This window comes from Ursus americanus, chromosome 9, assembly GCF_024610735.1.
Source record: "Ursus americanus isolate L20-20 chromosome 9, mUrsAme1.1.p, whole genome shotgun sequence".
NCBI lineage: Eukaryota > Metazoa > Chordata > Mammalia > Carnivora > Ursidae > Ursus > Ursus americanus.
This window is the reverse complement of record NC_142135.1, coordinates 18,789,645-18,808,388: the sequence shown is the minus strand read 5'-3', so window position 1 is coordinate 18,808,388 and position 18,744 is coordinate 18,789,645. Positions and strand designations below refer to the sequence as shown.

At 44.7% G+C, this 18,744-nt stretch overlaps 1 protein-coding gene across 1 annotated transcript in view; it reads right to left on the bottom strand.

The window, feature by feature from the left end:
- Nucleotides 1–677: 677 nt before the first annotated feature.
- SNTB1 (syntrophin beta 1) overlaps nt 678–18,744 on the bottom strand; it is a 220,599-nt gene continuing 202,532 nt past the window's right edge. Inside the window, exons 5-7 of the mRNA XM_045805722.2 lie at nt 11,410–11,606; nt 6,904–7,094; nt 678–3,857 (exon numbers count right to left, since the gene is read on the bottom strand). Coding sequence (XP_045661678.2) covers nt 3,765–3,857; nt 6,904–7,094; nt 11,410–11,606 — 481 coding nt within the window. The 3' untranslated portion in view covers nt 678–3,764. The remainder of the gene's footprint in view (nt 3,858–6,903; nt 7,095–11,409; nt 11,607–18,744) is intronic.

The following is an 18,744-nucleotide window of genomic DNA, read 5'->3' as shown; positions in this document are numbered from 1 at the left end:
TTCAATTTCAGGCAGAATGAACAACGGTAAGGGGTGCTGAGGTTAGTGGAAATATATACAAGGTCAGCATTTCTCCAAATGCAGTACTTGGACCAGCAGGGTGTGTGGGATGACTCTAGGTGGTACAGACTTTTTAAAAAATGTAATTGGTGTATATTCATTTTTATATGTATATACTGCATCGCTACATTACTAGCAAGTCAGATACCCTAAGATTCTAAGGCAGTATTGTGATAATTATAAACAAACGTTGGGCACTACTGAGCTTGATGACCTCTGAAGTCTCTTCAATAGTGAGATTCTACAGTTTTAAATGTAATCTCAATAGTACTAAATTTTCAAATGGTAAAAGGACTTCACAGCCTTAGACTAACATTAGTTATAAGCAATTTAAACACCAACCAAGTTGTAGTACTTCAGAGATTTTGAGTATTTGGAGCTCGGTGTACAAGCCAAATCCCATGAAAATTTAGTTAAAATGAGAGCCAAGATCCCTAAGCCCCAGGCGCAGACCCATCCTGAAATTATACACAAAAACCCACACACACCATATTTTCTAGTGGCATCCCCTGTACCCATTGGCAGCTTCTAGAGCCAGTCCTGGCGGAAGAGACTAGCAAGTTGGGTCTTCACACTCCCTCTGTGGCTGTCATGAAACCACCAGCCAATCCACCATATTCAGAGGTGAATATTTATTTAATTCATATATAAATTTTACATGATATCCGTGGTGCTATAAACATAGGCACATTTTTTTTTACCTCAACGTACATTCAAAAATTACTCCCTCACCCCAGTCCACTCCAATCCCAAGTTGGACTATCTAGTATTTGTAAAAGAAAGGCCAGAAAGGCTCTACTCATTAATTTCAGGCAAATGCATTTTTCAGCATTTTAATTACATCAATTGAAAGAATTAATTAAACGCCTCTACCTGGGTGTTTGTAAGAGGTTTATGGTGTTTTTCTTCTACTTCGTTCAAGTCAGAAAAGAGATTGCTAACTATATTCCCATTGGCTTTCTTTAAATCCCTGGAACGCTGAGGGCTTGCCTAACCACATTTACCAGCAAATGGGTGGCTTCCCACTCAGTACAGTTAAAACATCAGTCATATGTATTGATTTGCCCTTAAAGGGACAAACGTGAATTTAATAATTCATTGATTCAAATAAGAAATGGATTAAGCACAGAGCAGACTGGACAAAAACAAATTCCCCAAAATGAATCAGTTGATTCGCTGACTGTACCCCGGCATGATCCAGACATCTGACTGTGTGTCATTCACAACATTCTTAACACACAAGACAAGATTAAAATCTACAGTGTAAAATCATTGTAATTTCCTCAGTCCAGAATAAGGAAAAATGAGGACTTGAAATTGATTCATCATCGCCTCTCCAATATGATACACTTAACTTTGAAGGAAAAAACAAGGAGTCATCCACACAATTCTCTTAGTAAAGTTGTCTACTTCTTGCTAATACATTTTAATTCAGAAAATGCTTTAATTTATTGAAATGTATTTTTCTAAAATATAAATATTTAAATTAAGTTTTTATAAATGCAGAGAATGTAATTTGTTGACCCCCACCCAGATATTAATCAGTCTAAAACTTAAGTGATGAAGAAATATTTGTAATTATGATCATTTTAATTTGTCTATAAATATAGAATAGGATCTTTGCAATTTAATTGAGTAATTAACTCATACTTCATGTAGTACTGAGCACCTTAGATTACATATTGTTGAACTTAACTATTGACATTAATACATGTATTTTAATGTTATTTACAATGCATAATTCTCTTGTATAACAACATTCCAGTGACTTCGAAAATATGTAATGAAAGAGTGCAGTATAATTTACAAATGCATCAAAGCTTTCCTGTAATATTCAGGGTGGGAATTCACTCTTCAGCATTTTAAAATGGGAAACCGAAAAAAAAAAATCAGTGACCTAAAACTGTGTTTCCCAAAGTATTTTTTGTTTTTTATTTTATTTTATTTAAGTAATCTCTACACCCAACATGGGGCTTGAACTCAAGACCCCGAGATCAAGAGCTGCATGCTCTACGGACCAAGCCAGCCAGGCGACCCTGTTTTTGTTCTTTTTTAAAACACTTGCTTCATAAAATGCTCTGTCAGAAAGGAGCTCCGTGAGTAAGTGTAGGAATGGTACACGGGATCTCCCGTGGAAGAATCACAATGTGTACACTGAAGTCTTTGAGGAGGCCCACAATCATGAAATCTGTTTGTTGTTTCTTACCTCGATATTTAACACATTTTTGATCATCAAACCTCTTATTCTCACCGCCCCCCCCCAACAAAACACCTCTCAGTCAATGCCCTTTGGAACTAGTGTCACATGATACATACTTTGGACGCTGCTTTGTAACTCAATAAACATATGTGTCTCCGCGGGCAAAGTTACATTCCTTTAAAACAGTTGCACTTTTAAAAGCTCTTTGCATAGGTATTTGCTGAAAGACAATTCTGAACAAGCACACAGATTGAATCCAGAGCATTTGTAGGGGAAAGAAGGGTTACAAATGCTTACAGACACTCTAGAGCTAAAAGGTTCGAAGAAGATGACTCCAAAATCAAATAAAATAGGTGTCTTTTTGGTAAATTTGTATCGAAAGGTAAAAATAAAAGCATTAAATTGGTAATATGCTCTATGTTGTCTGAAAATATTCTTGTAGAAAAATATCAGGTCATTATATGACTTCCCTGGAATTCCTGGGAGCTGTGGACGCTGGAATTACATGAGGCTGCTCGAGGACTGGTTTGAAAATGCATGCAGACACGCACAGGCAGCAACAAGGGTCAATACACTGCTCAGTACTTCCACTGAAAACCACGAAATGGGGATAATTAACCTCATGTGAGTTGTTTATATATATATTTATATATATGAGATATATGTTATATATATATCTCTCAAATGACAATCTTTTAAAAAAATATCCATAATTTGCTTTCTGTAAGTAAAGCTGTCAGTCGCGGCTCCCGGGCACCACAGCCCGGTCAATCATCTCTCAAGCACACTTACTGTCCTCACCGCAAAGCTTTGCAACAGAAACACTCTGCTATGGCTCAGATTCTACCAGCTCACAGCTCAGACCAGTGTCCAATGCTTTCTTTAATCCCTGCTCAGCATATGCTCATGAGAATGCTTCAGAATCATTCTACCTCATTGAAAGATAACTCACTAAGAATTACAGCTGCTTCATACTTAAATAAAAGGTGGGTTTCCATTTGAAGCACTTCTCTTTCCTTACCAGCAAAAGTCAACTCAGTTACAAGCAGAAAATAAATCACAATGAAACAAGGGGTCGCGGTTACTGGGGGCGAGAGAGGTGAACGTGTCCATTCCTCATCTCTTCAGCTCTTGCTTACCTGGGTGAGCCAGTTGCCTAGAAACTGGTCTGATTAAGATCTGCACGCACTGTTCTCATGTTCATGATGTCCTTGATTGTCATTATTTCAAAGCTAGGCTGTGTATTTATTTCCAATCGCCCTCACCTCTTTACCCTTCTACTGTTCTAAAAAGCCAGTTTTCTTCTGAGAGTCCTCGTGGTGCTTTCTTGGGGCCCCCCCTTGCCGTTGGTGCAGCTGACAGAGAAGTCTGGGGCAGTTCGGAGGACTCGGGGATCTAAAGCTGACCGTGGCGTGCCACGTCTGGTGCGCCCCTCGTGGTGTCCGATGTCACCCTCCAGTGGCCCAGCAGCCCTCCTTTTCTCAAGGGCAGGTCAGCCCTCTGTTCAGGCCACCAAGCCCAGTCTTGTGATCTTCGCGGACAGGAAGGAGTGAATGATGAAAACAATCGGCTTGGGGCAGGAATGAAGGTCCAGTTGCTGAAATTTCAAGAGAAGAGGGCATGAGCGGTTTAAATAGAGGCTTGATGCAGAAGAGCGATTTGCACATCAAAAGATCCGTGCACGTCCTGCTTTTGTGTTAACTAGAGCAATTATGGTTTGAAATCCTTGCCCGCCCCCCCATGGGATTTAAAAAAACAACTCTTTGAACTAATTTCTTACATCTGTCTTTGTTTCCGGAATAGGTTCTGTGAAATTTATATCTACCAATAGCATAAATATTGATGTTGCCTTTCTTGACTGTTGAAACCATTTGTTTCTGGCATCACAACAGTGAGGTGATTTATGTCGGGTCAGGCCCAGCTTGAAGCAGTACTAAATTTCACATTTAAAGATTCAGTTTGAGTCCCGGTTTTAACACTTAAAAAAACCCCAACACTTTAGAGGTATATAATCTTGGACAAGTCACTTAAAATGTTCCCCAATCCTACCTAATTCACAGGGTAACGACAGCATTGAACGAGACGCTGTGTGTGAGAACTCAGAATAGGGAAGCCAGGCTGCTACGCAGCTGTGTCCCCAGTGTCCTGTCCCCTTGGATTGTTGCAAGCATGTGCGTTGCCTGTTACGGCCCCTGCTCAAGTCTTACCCTTCTCAGCGCTTCCTACGTGTGGCCCAGCACATGACCAGAGGAGAAGAGTCAGGTGGAATTTTTATCACCTGACCCAAGTCAGCAAACCTGCAGGAGCTGTCCCCAATTCTTGTCTGCTGATGACACTGTTGGGGAACAACCACCTGGATGTGTAACATCATCCAGCAACGTTAGGGTTATAGTGACCACGAACCGGGCCCTGTGCTAAATATTTCCTCTACGCTGTCTTACTGAATTCTCACAAAACCCCCGTGTGCTTATTGCCATTATCTGCATGTTGTATTTGAAGAAGTTCTAAAACTTCCTGAGATCTTGCATCTTACAGGGGAGAGTAAGTGTGGATGCAGATGCGGGGCCCGTGACGTCAGAGTCCGGATGGCATCACAGGACTGTGTCTCTCTGACACAGAATGCCACTTTGGGAAGGAACCTACTTCAGTCACTACATTTTACATAAAGACATAGAAGGACTTGCCCGAGACAACTGGTGAGTCAGTTACAGACGCAGAAACAGAACACGGGTCTCTTGACCCTCAATTTATTCCATTTCCTACAGCCCGCGTCCGCCCCCTTCCGCAGAAGGGGTGGGGAAAGGCCTGGCGATGCCCGCCTCTGGGCTTGCGGAACAAGGCCTGGGGACGCTGTGCGTGAACTTGCACTTCTCAGCCAAACCGACTGGCCGCAAAAACTCAGTCCTGCCTCATTCTTCCAAGTCGGGTTGTGATTACAGGCTTCAGAAAGGCTGAAATTTAGACGTAAGTGATTTTCCTCACAGGCAAAAATAGCCTTGGCTTGAGAGCCTTTTGTTTTTTGGGTTTTTGGCTTTTTGCCAGGGAGCAGTCACCTTTAGGAAAGAGCAGAAATGATGGCTAGAGCAGTAACCGAACGAGTCTTAGTAAAACGGACTTTCAAACCACTCGTTTATTTCCCAACAGGTGCTTCAGGCTGAACTTAGTCAATGAAACACACAAACGACGACAAAATCCCGTAAAATCCTGCGGACCCACTTTAAAGGCTGGGAAAATGACTGGCTGGAAACGGTTCTCAGAACGTGAGTTCCGATCGGGGGTCGGGCACAGGCTGTCGCCCTCCTCCCGACCGCCCGTGGCCCCCGTGGGGGAAGCGCAGCTCGCACCGACCACAACAGCCGCGCTGCGACTGTGAAATGAAGGCCCTCGGCTCTCAAGGGTGGTCTGGGCCCTCCCCTTCAGTCAGCCTCTGCTGGGTCCCCCCAGTGGTTTCCAGAGAAGTAGCAGCCCAGTCCCAGAGGAGAAGTCACTGATGGGGCTGGAGGCAGAGGGAGGGATTGTGGAAGGCCAGAAGTTTAACTGAAGTCGCTGGAGCTTTAAATTTGAAGTTTACTTCTGCATTTTCTGTATTCCCTATCCCCGTTATCAAGCGGACGTCAAGGAGTATTTGTTGACTAACCTAGTGGCTAGGAGGGACCTAAACAGAGCCTAGTTATGACAGAATCAAGGTCCTCTTGAAAGTCCCGCATTTGACGCTTCCGTGAGATGCTGTGTCTTCCTGAGAGGGTCAGTAGCTACGCTTGCTGGAAAGAACAGGCGACTCTCACCCTTCCATGGAACTAAAGAAATACACTTTTTTATTGTAATAGGCAGTAATGATCGCAGGAAATCATGAATTTAAACACACTGGCTATTTGCATATTATTGATAGAAATATAAAAGTTACTTTGACAAATTTGCTAATTTTGTTAGACATTATTTGCCATTAGCCTGAAACTTCTGGGCTCTTGTCTGGCCTTCTCTCCACGTGGGTATTGCTAACCAAGTTTCTCTTTGTTTCCTGCTGCCCCTTCTACTCTGCCCCTGGTCCCAACCCTCCACCTCTGTGTTCCCCACATGCTGTGCTCCTCGGAGACCTCCCACCTGGCTCTCCCTGCTCGGCTTACATCCTTGCACCCCCGACACCAGCACAATGCCGAGGTTAGATGAGATGCAGGGGCGCCTGGGTGGCTCAGTCGGTTAAGCGTCTGCCTTCGGCTCAGGTCATGATCCCAGGGTCCTGGGATAGAGCCCCACGTTGGGTTCTCTGATCAACGGGGAGCCTGCTTCTCACTCCCTCCATGTGCTCTCTGTCTCTCACATAAAATAAATAAACCTTTTTAAAAAAGTGAATGGTGCATTTTGAAGCTGGTGGGACCCTATTTGATAAGAATTTAATGCTGACTTTCTAAAAGATTACTTGATTCAAATATTTAGTTGGTATGCTAGTGGAAAATGAGGAACTTCGGAATAATTGGATCTAATCATAGTTTTTCAAGGATCAAATAAGACATGAACCTACAAGTACTTTGTAAATAGTCAATGGCTAGATAAACACTAAGGCCGTGTTATGTCTGCGAGCCCTCACAGATGTGTTGCCCAATGAAAAATATATGAAATCACGCCGTGTACAGAAATACACTTACAATCTCGCCATCTTTGCCTCCAAAATCTAAATACAGCATCCTGATTCCATCATCTGAAGACATTTTCAGCTTTTCATAGGGAGACTGTATGATTGTCTTGGGAAAGGCACCCTCCTGTGGTTCAGTGGTAATAGAAAATCCATTCTCGTAATGTACAGTCAGGCGGCACTCCTGGTTTTTGTAGGTGCAAGCTGAAGGGGAGAGGAGAGAGCACGGTGTGAAGCGAGGTCCGTCCATTCTCCCAGGCACTTACCTTGCAAGGCTCCTCAGTCCCAGGGCCAGCCATACATTTCTTCTCAAGTTGAAAATTAGTCATTGCTCGCAAAAATATTCTCCTTGGACTGATTTTGATACTGTAATTTAACTTGTCCCATGAAACCAAGGGAAATAAGCTGAAAGAATTCTTTTTGCTGGGATTTACTGAATTTTATCTGGGCTCTAGCCTTTATCCAACCCTCTGACAGCACATAGGTAGACAGGTGGACTTGCCTTCCACTGGCCTTGTCTCGGGGGTCGGGGAAAAAAAAAAACCTGACATTTGATTGAGGGTAAGCTAGCTCTGAGCCGTCATCATCACACACACACACACACACACACACACACACACACACACACGTACGTGTGCGCACCCATTGCCATGCCCACCACCTGGTGAAAGAAGTGAGCCTTCCTCCGTTCCACTACCAGTGTTAACACATGTTAACACACCTGAGAAGTCGGGAGTGGGGAGCTTAAAATAATCCCATTTTTAACTTTTAAAAAGTCAAACGAAGCTCATTTTATAAATAGAAACGAGTGTTTTAAAACTTTCCCTGGCGATCTGATGATCGTGGGTCCTGGGGAAGCTGGGCTGCAGAGAGATATCAGACGTGGCTCCTTCCATGGAGAAGGCTGCTTCCTGTCTCTGCCCCGTGTGACACTCAGAGACCTCTCCGGGGCTGGTCACAAGGGACCCTCTGATCCAAAGGAACAAAACTAAAACCTCTTGATCAGAACAGGCACTGGCTTTTATGTGTGGTCCTCACTGCGTTTAGGAAAAGATAGTTCTGGAAGCTTATGAGCTGGACAGGGGACTGCCCCAGAATCCTAGTTCCTATTTAGGAGGACTTGTGAAGGTTTAAACCTTTGATCAAAGAGTTCTGAAAAAGGTTATTAGGTATCAGATTGGATTTTTTGCCTCACAGAACACCACATTTAACAGACCCCGGCAAGTAAATTGGCTCAGACCTTCATATACATCTGAAAGCTCTTTAGGGAAACCAGGACATTTTCCTGGCTGGGGATGGGGCTTGGGAGGAGAAAGAGGGCGTTAGGACTGCTCTGGCACATCCTTAGCTCAGCTCGGTTTTATAAACCAAACTGAACTTCACCTTACCGCAGACTTCTGAAGCAGGACCGTAGCTTAATATTACAGGTGAAAAAACAAAAACAAAACAAAACAAAAAACCCCCACAAAGTTCAGACAGGTGAAATGTGTCACAATTGAGGTGGCTTAGAATTCAAAATTCCAGTTCTTTCCACTCCATGCCATGTATCTTTCTCATACTCTGGCAGTCAGGATATAGAGGGATGTGAAGAGGGACTTTAGCAAAGTGTCATAGTAATAACTGTAGGAGGGTGGGGGGGCCTTCAGGGTTTGGGGGGAAGAAATAGGGGACCCTACCTGCTCACAGAATGAGGTGAGCAGATTGAAACTCTGGTTAAAAATGTACCCCTTCCTCCGACTTCCCACAGGCATCTTTCAATTTGTAACTAAGGGTTGATATTTCCCAAAGACGCACTACACTCTCTAATAGATTTCTGAGTCCTTCTGAGCTCAGCCCCTCCTTAAATCTCATCTTCTCAGAAGGTCCGGAGACCCCTGCGTCCCCGCAGTCCTAGGCTGGCCAACGACAGTGGCGCGGGTGTAGGTACGGCTTCCCACCTTGAATCCTCGTTTTTGACACTCTCTACTTCCATTACCTGTAGAATAAGTGAGCAAATGAGCTCTAAACATGTTTCTCTTCTTTCTTCCTCTGTATTTTAACTTTAAAGCTATGCCCTCAGATATTCAGAATCAACTGATTGCGGTTACTTTGAATTCTAGTTGACCTCAGCTGGTGTTCCGGCCTTTTTATAATGGAACTGATTATCTGAAGATGTTCTCAATCCACACAGAACAAATCGAACACATTAGCAAGTTAATTGAAGCTCTGATTAAAACGTAAGCCCGCTCCGCAACTCCCTGAAGGCATCGTTCAATCTGTGACTGGGTTGCACCTGTGGTCATTGCAGAATCCCTTCCCCCCCCACCCGGCTAGCTCAGCGTGCACGGTGCTTTGTTGTTTCCTTCGGCTGGCGTACCAACGGCCGCATGGCTTTCCTGTCCGAGCAGAGTTCAGCTTATTGAGAAAGAAAGATTTTACAAAATCTGTGGAATCTCCGTTCTTTTCTAGAACACTCCTGAATTTCTTGCAAGGAGCGTGCACTTCTCTGGCATTTACACCTATCAGTTCACGAAGTCTAGTTTTCTGGTTTTCCAACTCTCAGGTCTAAAACTCCAGTTTTTCTTGCCATACAGATTCAGCCTAAAAATAAGAGCTTCGGCGACACTCTCAAAAGGTTTCCAGCCATGATGGGAAAGAGTGGGGGCACCAATCAGTTTCAGGACAATTACAAAAAGACACGGATTTTCCTGCAGTTGCTGAGCATTCTACAAAACATCTGCCTTTTCATGTTTGCATGAGTAGAGGAAATGTGGAGAAGCCCTACCACACACTGACCTCCGTCCCATCTTTTCGACTATTCCTGAGAGGGAGTTGCTCCTGGGGGAGGTTGCTCCCTGCGTGGTGCTGCTCCCAGAAGGCTCCACGGCCCAGCAGCATCCGCACCAGCCGGGATGTTATCAGGTACATATTCTTGGGCCCCAACCCCAAATGGCTGAACCACAATCTCGGGGGGTGGAGGTCAGCAATCTGAGGCTTTTAGGAGTAAAACAAAAAGAACTGTATTTCTATTGTTGTTTTCAGCGTGGCTAAAGTTTGGCAATGCTGTACCTGAGATGTCTTGTGGGAAATCTCTTCCTCTAGAGCAGAGAGGTACAATAGGTCTCTGCGCCATGATGGAAGTGTTCTAGATTTGTACCACCCAACATGGTAGCCATTAGGTAGGCACAGGTGGTGACTGAGCCCTGGAAACGTGGCTTGTGTGACTGAGGAATTCATTTAATTACATTACATTTAAATAGCCACACATGACCAGAAGCTAGCATCCTGGACAGCGCAGGTCTGGGGACATAATGACAAGAGTAACAACGAATCATAACACGTAGTGAGAGTTACTCATGGCCAAGCACCGTGCTGTGAGCTTTACCTGGATTATGTCTCTTCATTCTTGACAACAACTCTGTGAGGTGGGTACTATTATTTCCTTCTTTTTACAGATGAAGAAAACTAGAGATGCAAGTAAGGGTAAGAAAGAGATTAAGAAAGAAATAGGGCTGGAATTTGAATCTAGACCTTTCTGACTTAAATCCCACACTGTGGCTCTTACCTAGTGCTGGTTCCTCAGAGACAGACAGAAATGAAAGAACAGGCAAGAAAACATGATAGAAGAGGGTGAACAGAGAGTATTCTAAGAAGCAACCAGTGGGACTCAGAGGTGGATTTACTGGAAGACTGTGGTTGAGGATACCAGCTACTCTGTCATACGTGCCCTCGTTACAAGTGACCGTTGTGTGTATTCCATTTAATTTAATTTTTTAAATGTTGGTCTTGCCTCAACTCATTGACTTCTGGACCCATAACAGGGTTGTTTCTCCCAGTGTGGAAAACACTGAGAGACAGTATATGAAATGCCTGGCACGTTGTGAGTAGACTCAATAAATAGGACAGTGCAGAAGGGTTCCTCCTTCTACACACATGTCATCCATGTAAATCGCACTCCCCCCACTCACTAGCCCTTCCTTAGAGCTCTGCATGAACGCGGCTGTGCTCACCGTGTGCTCCCTCCATTCTGTCTTGGCTCCAACATTCAGACCAGGGTCACTGGTGGCTCCTCCCATCTTCCCAAGGCTCTGCCCTTTGCTATTGAACACCCACCCCCCCCACCCCCTCATGCCTCTCTTTCCTGCTCTTTTTCACAAACTGGTGCCCCAGTTTTCTGATCAATTCCATGAGCTACCAACATTATTATTTCCAAGAATTTTATTCTGTGATAAATTACTGAGTCAGTCTCCGCTGTTTGTAACAAGAACCCTGCTAGCTGGTCCCTGGAAGCTCGTGCCTGCAGGGAGCCACCCACGGGTCACAGGTAGGAAAATGACATCTGACTCCCCCCATTACCAACTTTTCTTGAATGGAGATGGGAAAAGGCTTACATTTGAGTAGGGCATAGAGTGGCCTAATTTGGAAGAACTGAAGTTCACTTCTGGAATTCCAAAGAGCCCAGAAGGCCAATACTGGAAACGATGTTGAGACGGGGGTGGAGTAGAGGGCGCGTGGGTGCCCTGAGAGCCAGCGTGCTCACCTGTGGTGACTTCGGTGACCAGTTCTGCCGAGTTGTGGCAGCCCTGCACGATGCTCCTGGTCCAGTGGGAGAGGTCCCTGCTGGTCTCGGCCCTGAACAGGTGGGTTTCAATCCCCTGCCTGGTGCCCGTTCGCGTCGCGAAGGACAGATCCACACCAGCCTGGGGCGATCCTTTGCCCGGACCTGAATGGACCAGCCTGTTAAGAGAGAGAGACAGAGACAGACAGAAAATCATCAAACTGGAAACCAGTCTGTTTCGTGGACTTGTCACCTGGCAAAAAGCTCCCAAACCGGTGATCTGCTCTCAGCTTTCCGCCCTAGAACCAAAGGGTCCACCCCAGCACCAGCGTTCGCCATGGTTTTTCTGCCTTCTGCTCAGCCAGTTTGTTGCGGGGCTAGAGTGAGACTTGAAGGTGCCTAGGGACTGTGTCTGGTGACACAGGCAGCGTTGCAGGCTATGCCTTTAATGAGACAAATTCAACTATGCTCACTCGGCCAAAATGAGAATTAAGACAACGCAGAAGAGAACGATTCACACAGTGTGTCAATCCCTTCCTCTCCATCCCGCTCCTGGGCACGTGCATGTCCCAGGGCGAGCATCACACCCGTTTCTGTGTGCGGTTCCCTTCCCCAGTGTTTCTTGTAGTTTGTCCTTCTGGGTCCGCATCCGTCAAGCACACAGCCTCCAAGGGCAAGCAAAGCACCAGGGACTCAGCTGAAGAAGCAGCAATCCGTGCACTCGTGTTAAGGCTCTGGAAGAAGCAGCAATGCGGGGCTTCCTGGGAACTGGAAGAGAACTGCATTTTATGGGAGATTGCAGGGATTTCAGACAGTGATTTTTACCACACGATTTTCACACTGACTTTACAACACACGCTCAGCAGAAAACGTGACTCCCATAGTAGATATTTCCCAAAAGGCCAGGTGGAAAAAATGAAGACTCTCAGATTCCGAGTGCTACCTTCCAGCAGGTGCTGGCTCCTACTTCTCACGTGTCCCCTTGAAGCCCCCCGATCTCTCCTGCTCCCTCCTGCTCCTTGATACCTCAACCTCCTTTGGGAAGAAATGCTCCTATCAATAATTTGCAGGATAGGGCGAGTATAATTTAGTAAATGTTACTTCTCCCCAGGATATTGGCATTTCCAGCCTTATCTTTTAATACAGAAAGAAACACTACCATTTGCTAGGGAAATTCCAGGTGTCTCTTCAGTTGGCGCACGGGAGAGGTACTTTCTTAGGCAAAGGCCTTATTCCCTCCAGATTAAAAATTGCACAAAAGGAAATCCAAAAGCTTATTTTCCCTCTTAAGCTTAAATATTGTAGAGCAAAATTATTGGTGAAATAAAACATCGCCCGCTGTTGAATTTTAGCAACGGGCTTATTGCATAACTCTGAGGAGCTCTCTTTTACTCACAAAGCTGGTATTGGGGGGAGGGGTGTTTTGCAATGCCTGCTGGAAGAAAAAGGTTCGTTGAAAAGCTTTTTGGTTCTAAAATTCATTGAAGATAGAGAAGTTTCCAAGAGATAATGAATGTTGGCAAGAGTGTGGAGAAAAGGGAACCTCCAGCACACTGTTGGTGGGAATGCAAATTGGCGCAGCCATTCTGGAAAACAGTATGGAGGTTCTGCAAAAAAAAAAAATTAAAATTGGAACTATCAGATCCACTTTAATTCCACATCTGGGAATATGTCTGAAGGAAGCAAAATCAGTTTCTCAAAGACATATCTACAACTCCATGTTCGTTGCAGTACTATTCACAAAAGCCAAGATACAGAAACAACCTACATGTCCATTGATGGATAAATGGATAAAGAAAATGGCACACACACACACACACACACACACACTGGAATATTATTCAGCCTTAAAAAGGAAGGAAGTCCTGCCATTTGCAACAGCATGAAGGAGCCTGGAAGGCATTATGGCTAAGCAAGATAAGCCAGACAGAGAAAGACAGTAGTGGGTGGTATCATTCATATGTCGAATCTGAAAAAAGTCAAACTCATAGAAACAGAGCAGAATGATGGCTGCCAGGGGCTAGAAGGTGGGAGAAATGGGGAGATGTTGGTCAAAGGGTACAAACTTTTAGTTATAAGATCGGTAAGTCCTGAGGATCTAATGCACAGCAGGGTGACTATACTTAGTAATACTGTGTTGTGTACTCGAAGTTTGATAAGAGAATCGATTTTAAACACCCCCCCTCCACACGCCCATGAAGTAACTAGGTGAGGTGATAGGTGCTTTAATTAACTTGATTGTGGTAATCATTTCGATACATACGTATATGAAATGATTATATCGTGCGTTTTAAATTTTACCAATTATACTTCAATAAAAAATAATAATAAAAGAGAAGCTCCATGAATCTCATTGAGAGAAGAATCTGGGACAGTGTGCTGACATGAATTTCAAAATCCAGGTGAGGTTAGAGGAAAAATAAAGCATTCTCAAAAGCCTGCCATAGGTTTTAAAGGGATTGAGGGTCTGGCAAAAAAAATCATTAAGAAAAGGTACATATAAAAAAAACAAGAGTTTGTACTGTTTTCTTAGTTGCTCAAAAGTGTTTTTATACTCGAAGGTGTTCACATTTTCGTTGCTTCAGGAAATACATCTAGCTCTTCCTTTTTCTTTTCTTTTTTTTTTTTTTTAAGATTTTATTTATTTATTTGACAGAGATAGAGACAGCCAGCGAGAGAGGGAACACAAGCAGGGGGAGTGGGAGAGGAAGAAGCAGGCTCATAGCGGAGGAGCCTGATGTGGGGCTCGATCCCATAACGCCGGGATCACGCCCTGAGCCGAAGGCAGACGCTTAACCGCTGTGCCACCCAGGTGCCCCTAGCTCTTCCTTTTTCAAACCTCATAATCTGTAGCGGTTGGGGGTGCCTGGCTGGCTCAGTCGGAAGAGCAAGCCACTCTTGATCTCAGGGTGGGGAAATCGAGCCCCAGCCCCACGTGGGGTGTAGAGATCACTTAAATAAATAAAACAAAACAAAATCTGTGTTGGTTGGGAGCACCTGCCCAGCTTCAGGGTAAACTGAAAAGAGATGCAGGTTTGGGGGACAAAAAAGCCCGCACGGAACCCCCATTCTGCCACTTGTTAAGCGTTCTAGGAAGCCTTACCTTATGAGGTAGTGTTTTGAAGGTCAATTGAAATAATCTATGATATCTATGAAATAACGATATTGTGAACTGTCCACGTTCAGCACAGACCTAGAGTACAGTTTGTACTAAGTATTATTCCCATACCCCTTCCACACCCCTAGTGCCTCTACCCTCGGATTCCTTATTTTAAAAATGCAATTCCTGCCTCCCATGCTTGGGATTCGGTATAATAAGATACATAAAGCACTTCATCCAGTGTTTAGTGATCATAAGAAGCATTCTGTAAGCATTAGTTCCCTTATGCCTTCCCTAGCCTGACATGTTCTCACTTTCCATCCCTAAATTTCCACCGAGGGGACATCAACTCTGTCACAATCCAGGGCCAGCGGAAATGTAACACGGAGGCACAAGCGGAGGGAGAAAAAAGACGTACCGTCCTTGTGAAGAATGTCACTTGTTTGTGAATTTCCTACCAATATTAATTTTTCTCCAGAGAGACTATAAAACTGAAGCCAATAATAACTGGAAAATGCAATTTGTTGGAAAATTTGCAGTTGGCAGATCTGGGTCTAGGGAATGAAATTATTAACCAAGTGTAACAAGATATGAGAAAGGCCTGTATCTAACTGATGGATACAGGGCACAGGGAGTCCTTGATGGGGAAACTCGGGGTGTTCCAGGAAGTAACGATGAGAAAAGAGCCTTTGGAAGGAGGACCACTGCTGTACTTTGTTATTCGTCTCATCACCAAATTTCATTCGTTGAAAAGAAAAGGGAAGAGGAGAAATTGATTTTTCCACTAATCAAGCATGAATTATCGAATATCTGTATTAAAGAACAAGTTGATTTGCTATCTGAATAGCAGACATGCTGAATAATCTGTTCGTTTGAATACACCGGTATTGGTTAATGAAATGTGCAGAGCTGTATGTAAACAATCAGATGAAGCAACCTGTCCTTTCCGTTACCTAATGTACACAGTGGTAACAAAAAGATACTTTTCCAGATTAAAATCGAGGGGCCTACAGGGCCACCTGGGCGGTGCAGTTGGTTAAGCATCAGACTCTTGGTTTCAGCTCAGGTCCTGATCTCAGGGTCCTGGGATCAAGCCCCCGGTCCAGCTTTGCACTCGGCATGGAGTCTGCTTGGGTTTGTCTCTCCTTCTCCCTCTGCCCCTCCCTACTACCCCTCAAATAAATAAATAAATCTTTAAAAAAAAAAATCAAGTGAACTACACCCAATATCCACACGATGCATATGGGTACACCCCTCTGGGTGGAATATTACACAGACCTTGAAAATTATTTTATAAACACACATGGCAAATGTGGGGAAATGTACATAGATCTATTGAAAATCTCCAGGTATGCAACTATGTAAGAGGAAAAACTTGGAAACAAATCCATTAAAGTGTCGAGTAATTTTATGGGTGATTTTATTTCTTCTAAGTTTTTTTATCTTAAAATTTTCCATTCCACTGAAAATTTCCATTCCTCTGAAAAATACATACATTCTGACTCAGAGTGTCATACACGTTTTGCCTGTCGTTTGTTTCAGGCATTAGTGTCAAGTCAGGGTTGGAACACCGGGTGAGCTCCTCTGTGTCCCCTTGCATGTGCTTATGTCTGGGTCATTCCGAATTGTCCTCATCCAGCTCTTCAGACTCAACACCTGCAGTGGAACAGCCTGTCTCACCGTGAAGCTGAGCCGTGCGGGATGAAACCTACACCCGTGGCCTCATTAACCCCTTACATGAACCAACTGGCCTCCAGCAAAGGGGACAGAAGACAGGCTGAGAACTGCCAGTTGAAGTTACAGAATGTTTTTGGATTCAGGGGTGCTCTGGGGGACCTTAGAGGAGCTTCTTGCCCTGTTCAAGTCTTTTCTCTCCAAGTGACCACCAAAAAAGTCACTAATTTCAATCAATCAATAAAGATTTTGCCATTCGCCAACTGTTATATCCTACAAACATTTGTGGAATGTTAAAGACTGACTGTGTCCCACTAAAACTCACAGGTTGAAGCCCTGACCCCCAGTGTTGACTGTATTTGGAAATAGGGCCTATAATGAGCTAATAAAGGTTAAGTGAAGGCATAAGGGTGGGGTCTCAACCAATAGGTAGGTGCCTTATGAGAAAAGAAAGACATGCCAGAGATGTCTCTCCCTCCACATGCACACAGTGGAAAGGCCAGGCGAGGACAGAGCAAAGAGGCAGCAGTCTATAAGCCAGGAAGGAAACCCTCACCAGAAACCAACCCTGATGGCACCTTGATCTTGGGACTTCTAGTCTCCAGAACTGTAAGAAAATAAATTTCTGTTGCGTATGCCACCTGCTTTGTAGTATTTTGTTACGGCAGCCCTAGACAACCAATAAGAGCACCTACTCTGTGCAAACCCAAGGCTAGGCATGGCGTGAGGAGAACAGATGTGGCCCTTTGTTAAGTGGCCAGAGCCACGAAGAGTCAATTGGACTAGGAATGGAGGCAGAGCTCTGGCCTCAGACCTGTGCTTTGACGACTTTTATCAGTGACTTATCTCAAGTTGTAGAGGACACAGACATCAAATCAATGGATGACCCAAAACTGTTAAGAAGAAGAAATACAAAATCAAGACGTTAGATTCCTAAGCACTGCAGTTAGAGCCCCAAACAACACCAACAAAGTTAGGATGGGGAGACTCGGTGTGGAAGCCCATTGGAAACTAGCTGACGGCTGACTCGACTCAGAGCTACCAAGAGCACTAATGCGAATTTAAGATGAATTAATGGAATGAGAGCAGGTGCTGGTCCTTTGTTGCCCTGTACTGCTTAGACTACGCCTAAAGCACAGCACTGGGTCCTAGGCACCAAGCTTTAGGAGAGGGCTTTTTCATCCTTCCGTGTCGTCTTCCGTTCAGCAGTGTAATGAAGCCTGTGGACCCTAATTCTGAATAATGTGTATAAATTATAAAGGAAAGAGAATTTCAAAGGAAACCAGTGATACTGAAATACAGTTCCATACAAGTATCGTGATGCTAGAAGACAATGATCAAAACAGTGAAGTACCCAAAACTGCTTCAGAAAAAACGTCGCTTGGAGATATTGGGTCTGGAAAAGAGAAGACATTGTGTGAGGAATGGCAGGGGAGAGGGGCAGCCATAAACGCCCCCCATGTCTGGGAAGCGCTCAAGCATAGGCTGGGCAGTGACTCTTTGGGGACTGTAGAGAAAGTTCTCACCTTGAAAGTCTACGGTTTGGTCAAAGCCATCCCTGAACCTTGGCCCATCTAGGAAGAACTCCGTTTGAAGCAGATGATTTGCTTCCGGGGATCTGAGGTGAGGGAGGAGCTCTTCCAGCAAGGCTGAGGCTCCCTACAATGGCGGCCAGGAAGTGTTCCTGGGAGCACTGGCAGCACACCATCTGCTGGAGCTCAAGACCAAGCAGGATCTCCTTGAGGCAGGCGCCCCTTCTCCAGACTCCCACACAGCATTTAGGATTTCCACTTCATCTCCCTTACTAGACCCTGGTGTTCTTCAGGGGAGGAGACTTGTTGCATCTCTCACTGATTTCGGTGGCGTCTAGCATTCTACCTGACACATGCTAAGGGTTCAGTACATGTTGGCTGAACAACAGCACAGATACAAGTTTTCCAAATGTTTTAAAAATATGAGTTCAGGGGCACATGAGTGGCTCCAGTCAGTTAAGTGTCTGCCTTTCGCCAGGTCATGATCCCAGGGTCCTGGGATTGAGCCCCAGATCAGGCTCCCTACTCAGCGGGGAAATCTGCCTCTCCCTCTCCATCTGCCTCTCCCCCAGCTCATACTCCCTCTCTCCCAAATAAATAAAATCTTTAAAAAAATTAAAAAAATAAAAATATGAGTTCAATTTTGCAATGGAAAGTACACACACACACACACACACACACACACACACACACCCCTGACCTATTCTGAAATGCTATGAAACGTGGGGCAGGGAAAAGGCCCCCTCATGGGCTCTTCATTTGCAGACCATATTTGGGAACACATCACCGTAGCTGGATTCTTTTTTTTTTTTTTTAAAGATTTTATTTATTTATGTGACAGAGACAGCCAGTGAGAGAGGGAACACAGCAAGGGAGTGGGAGAAGAAGAAGCAGGCTCCCAGCAGAGGAGCCCGATGTGGGACTCGATCCCGGAACGCCGGGATCACGCCCTGAGCCGAAGGCAGATGCTTAATGACTGCGCTACCCAGGCGCCCCCCGTAGCTGGATTCT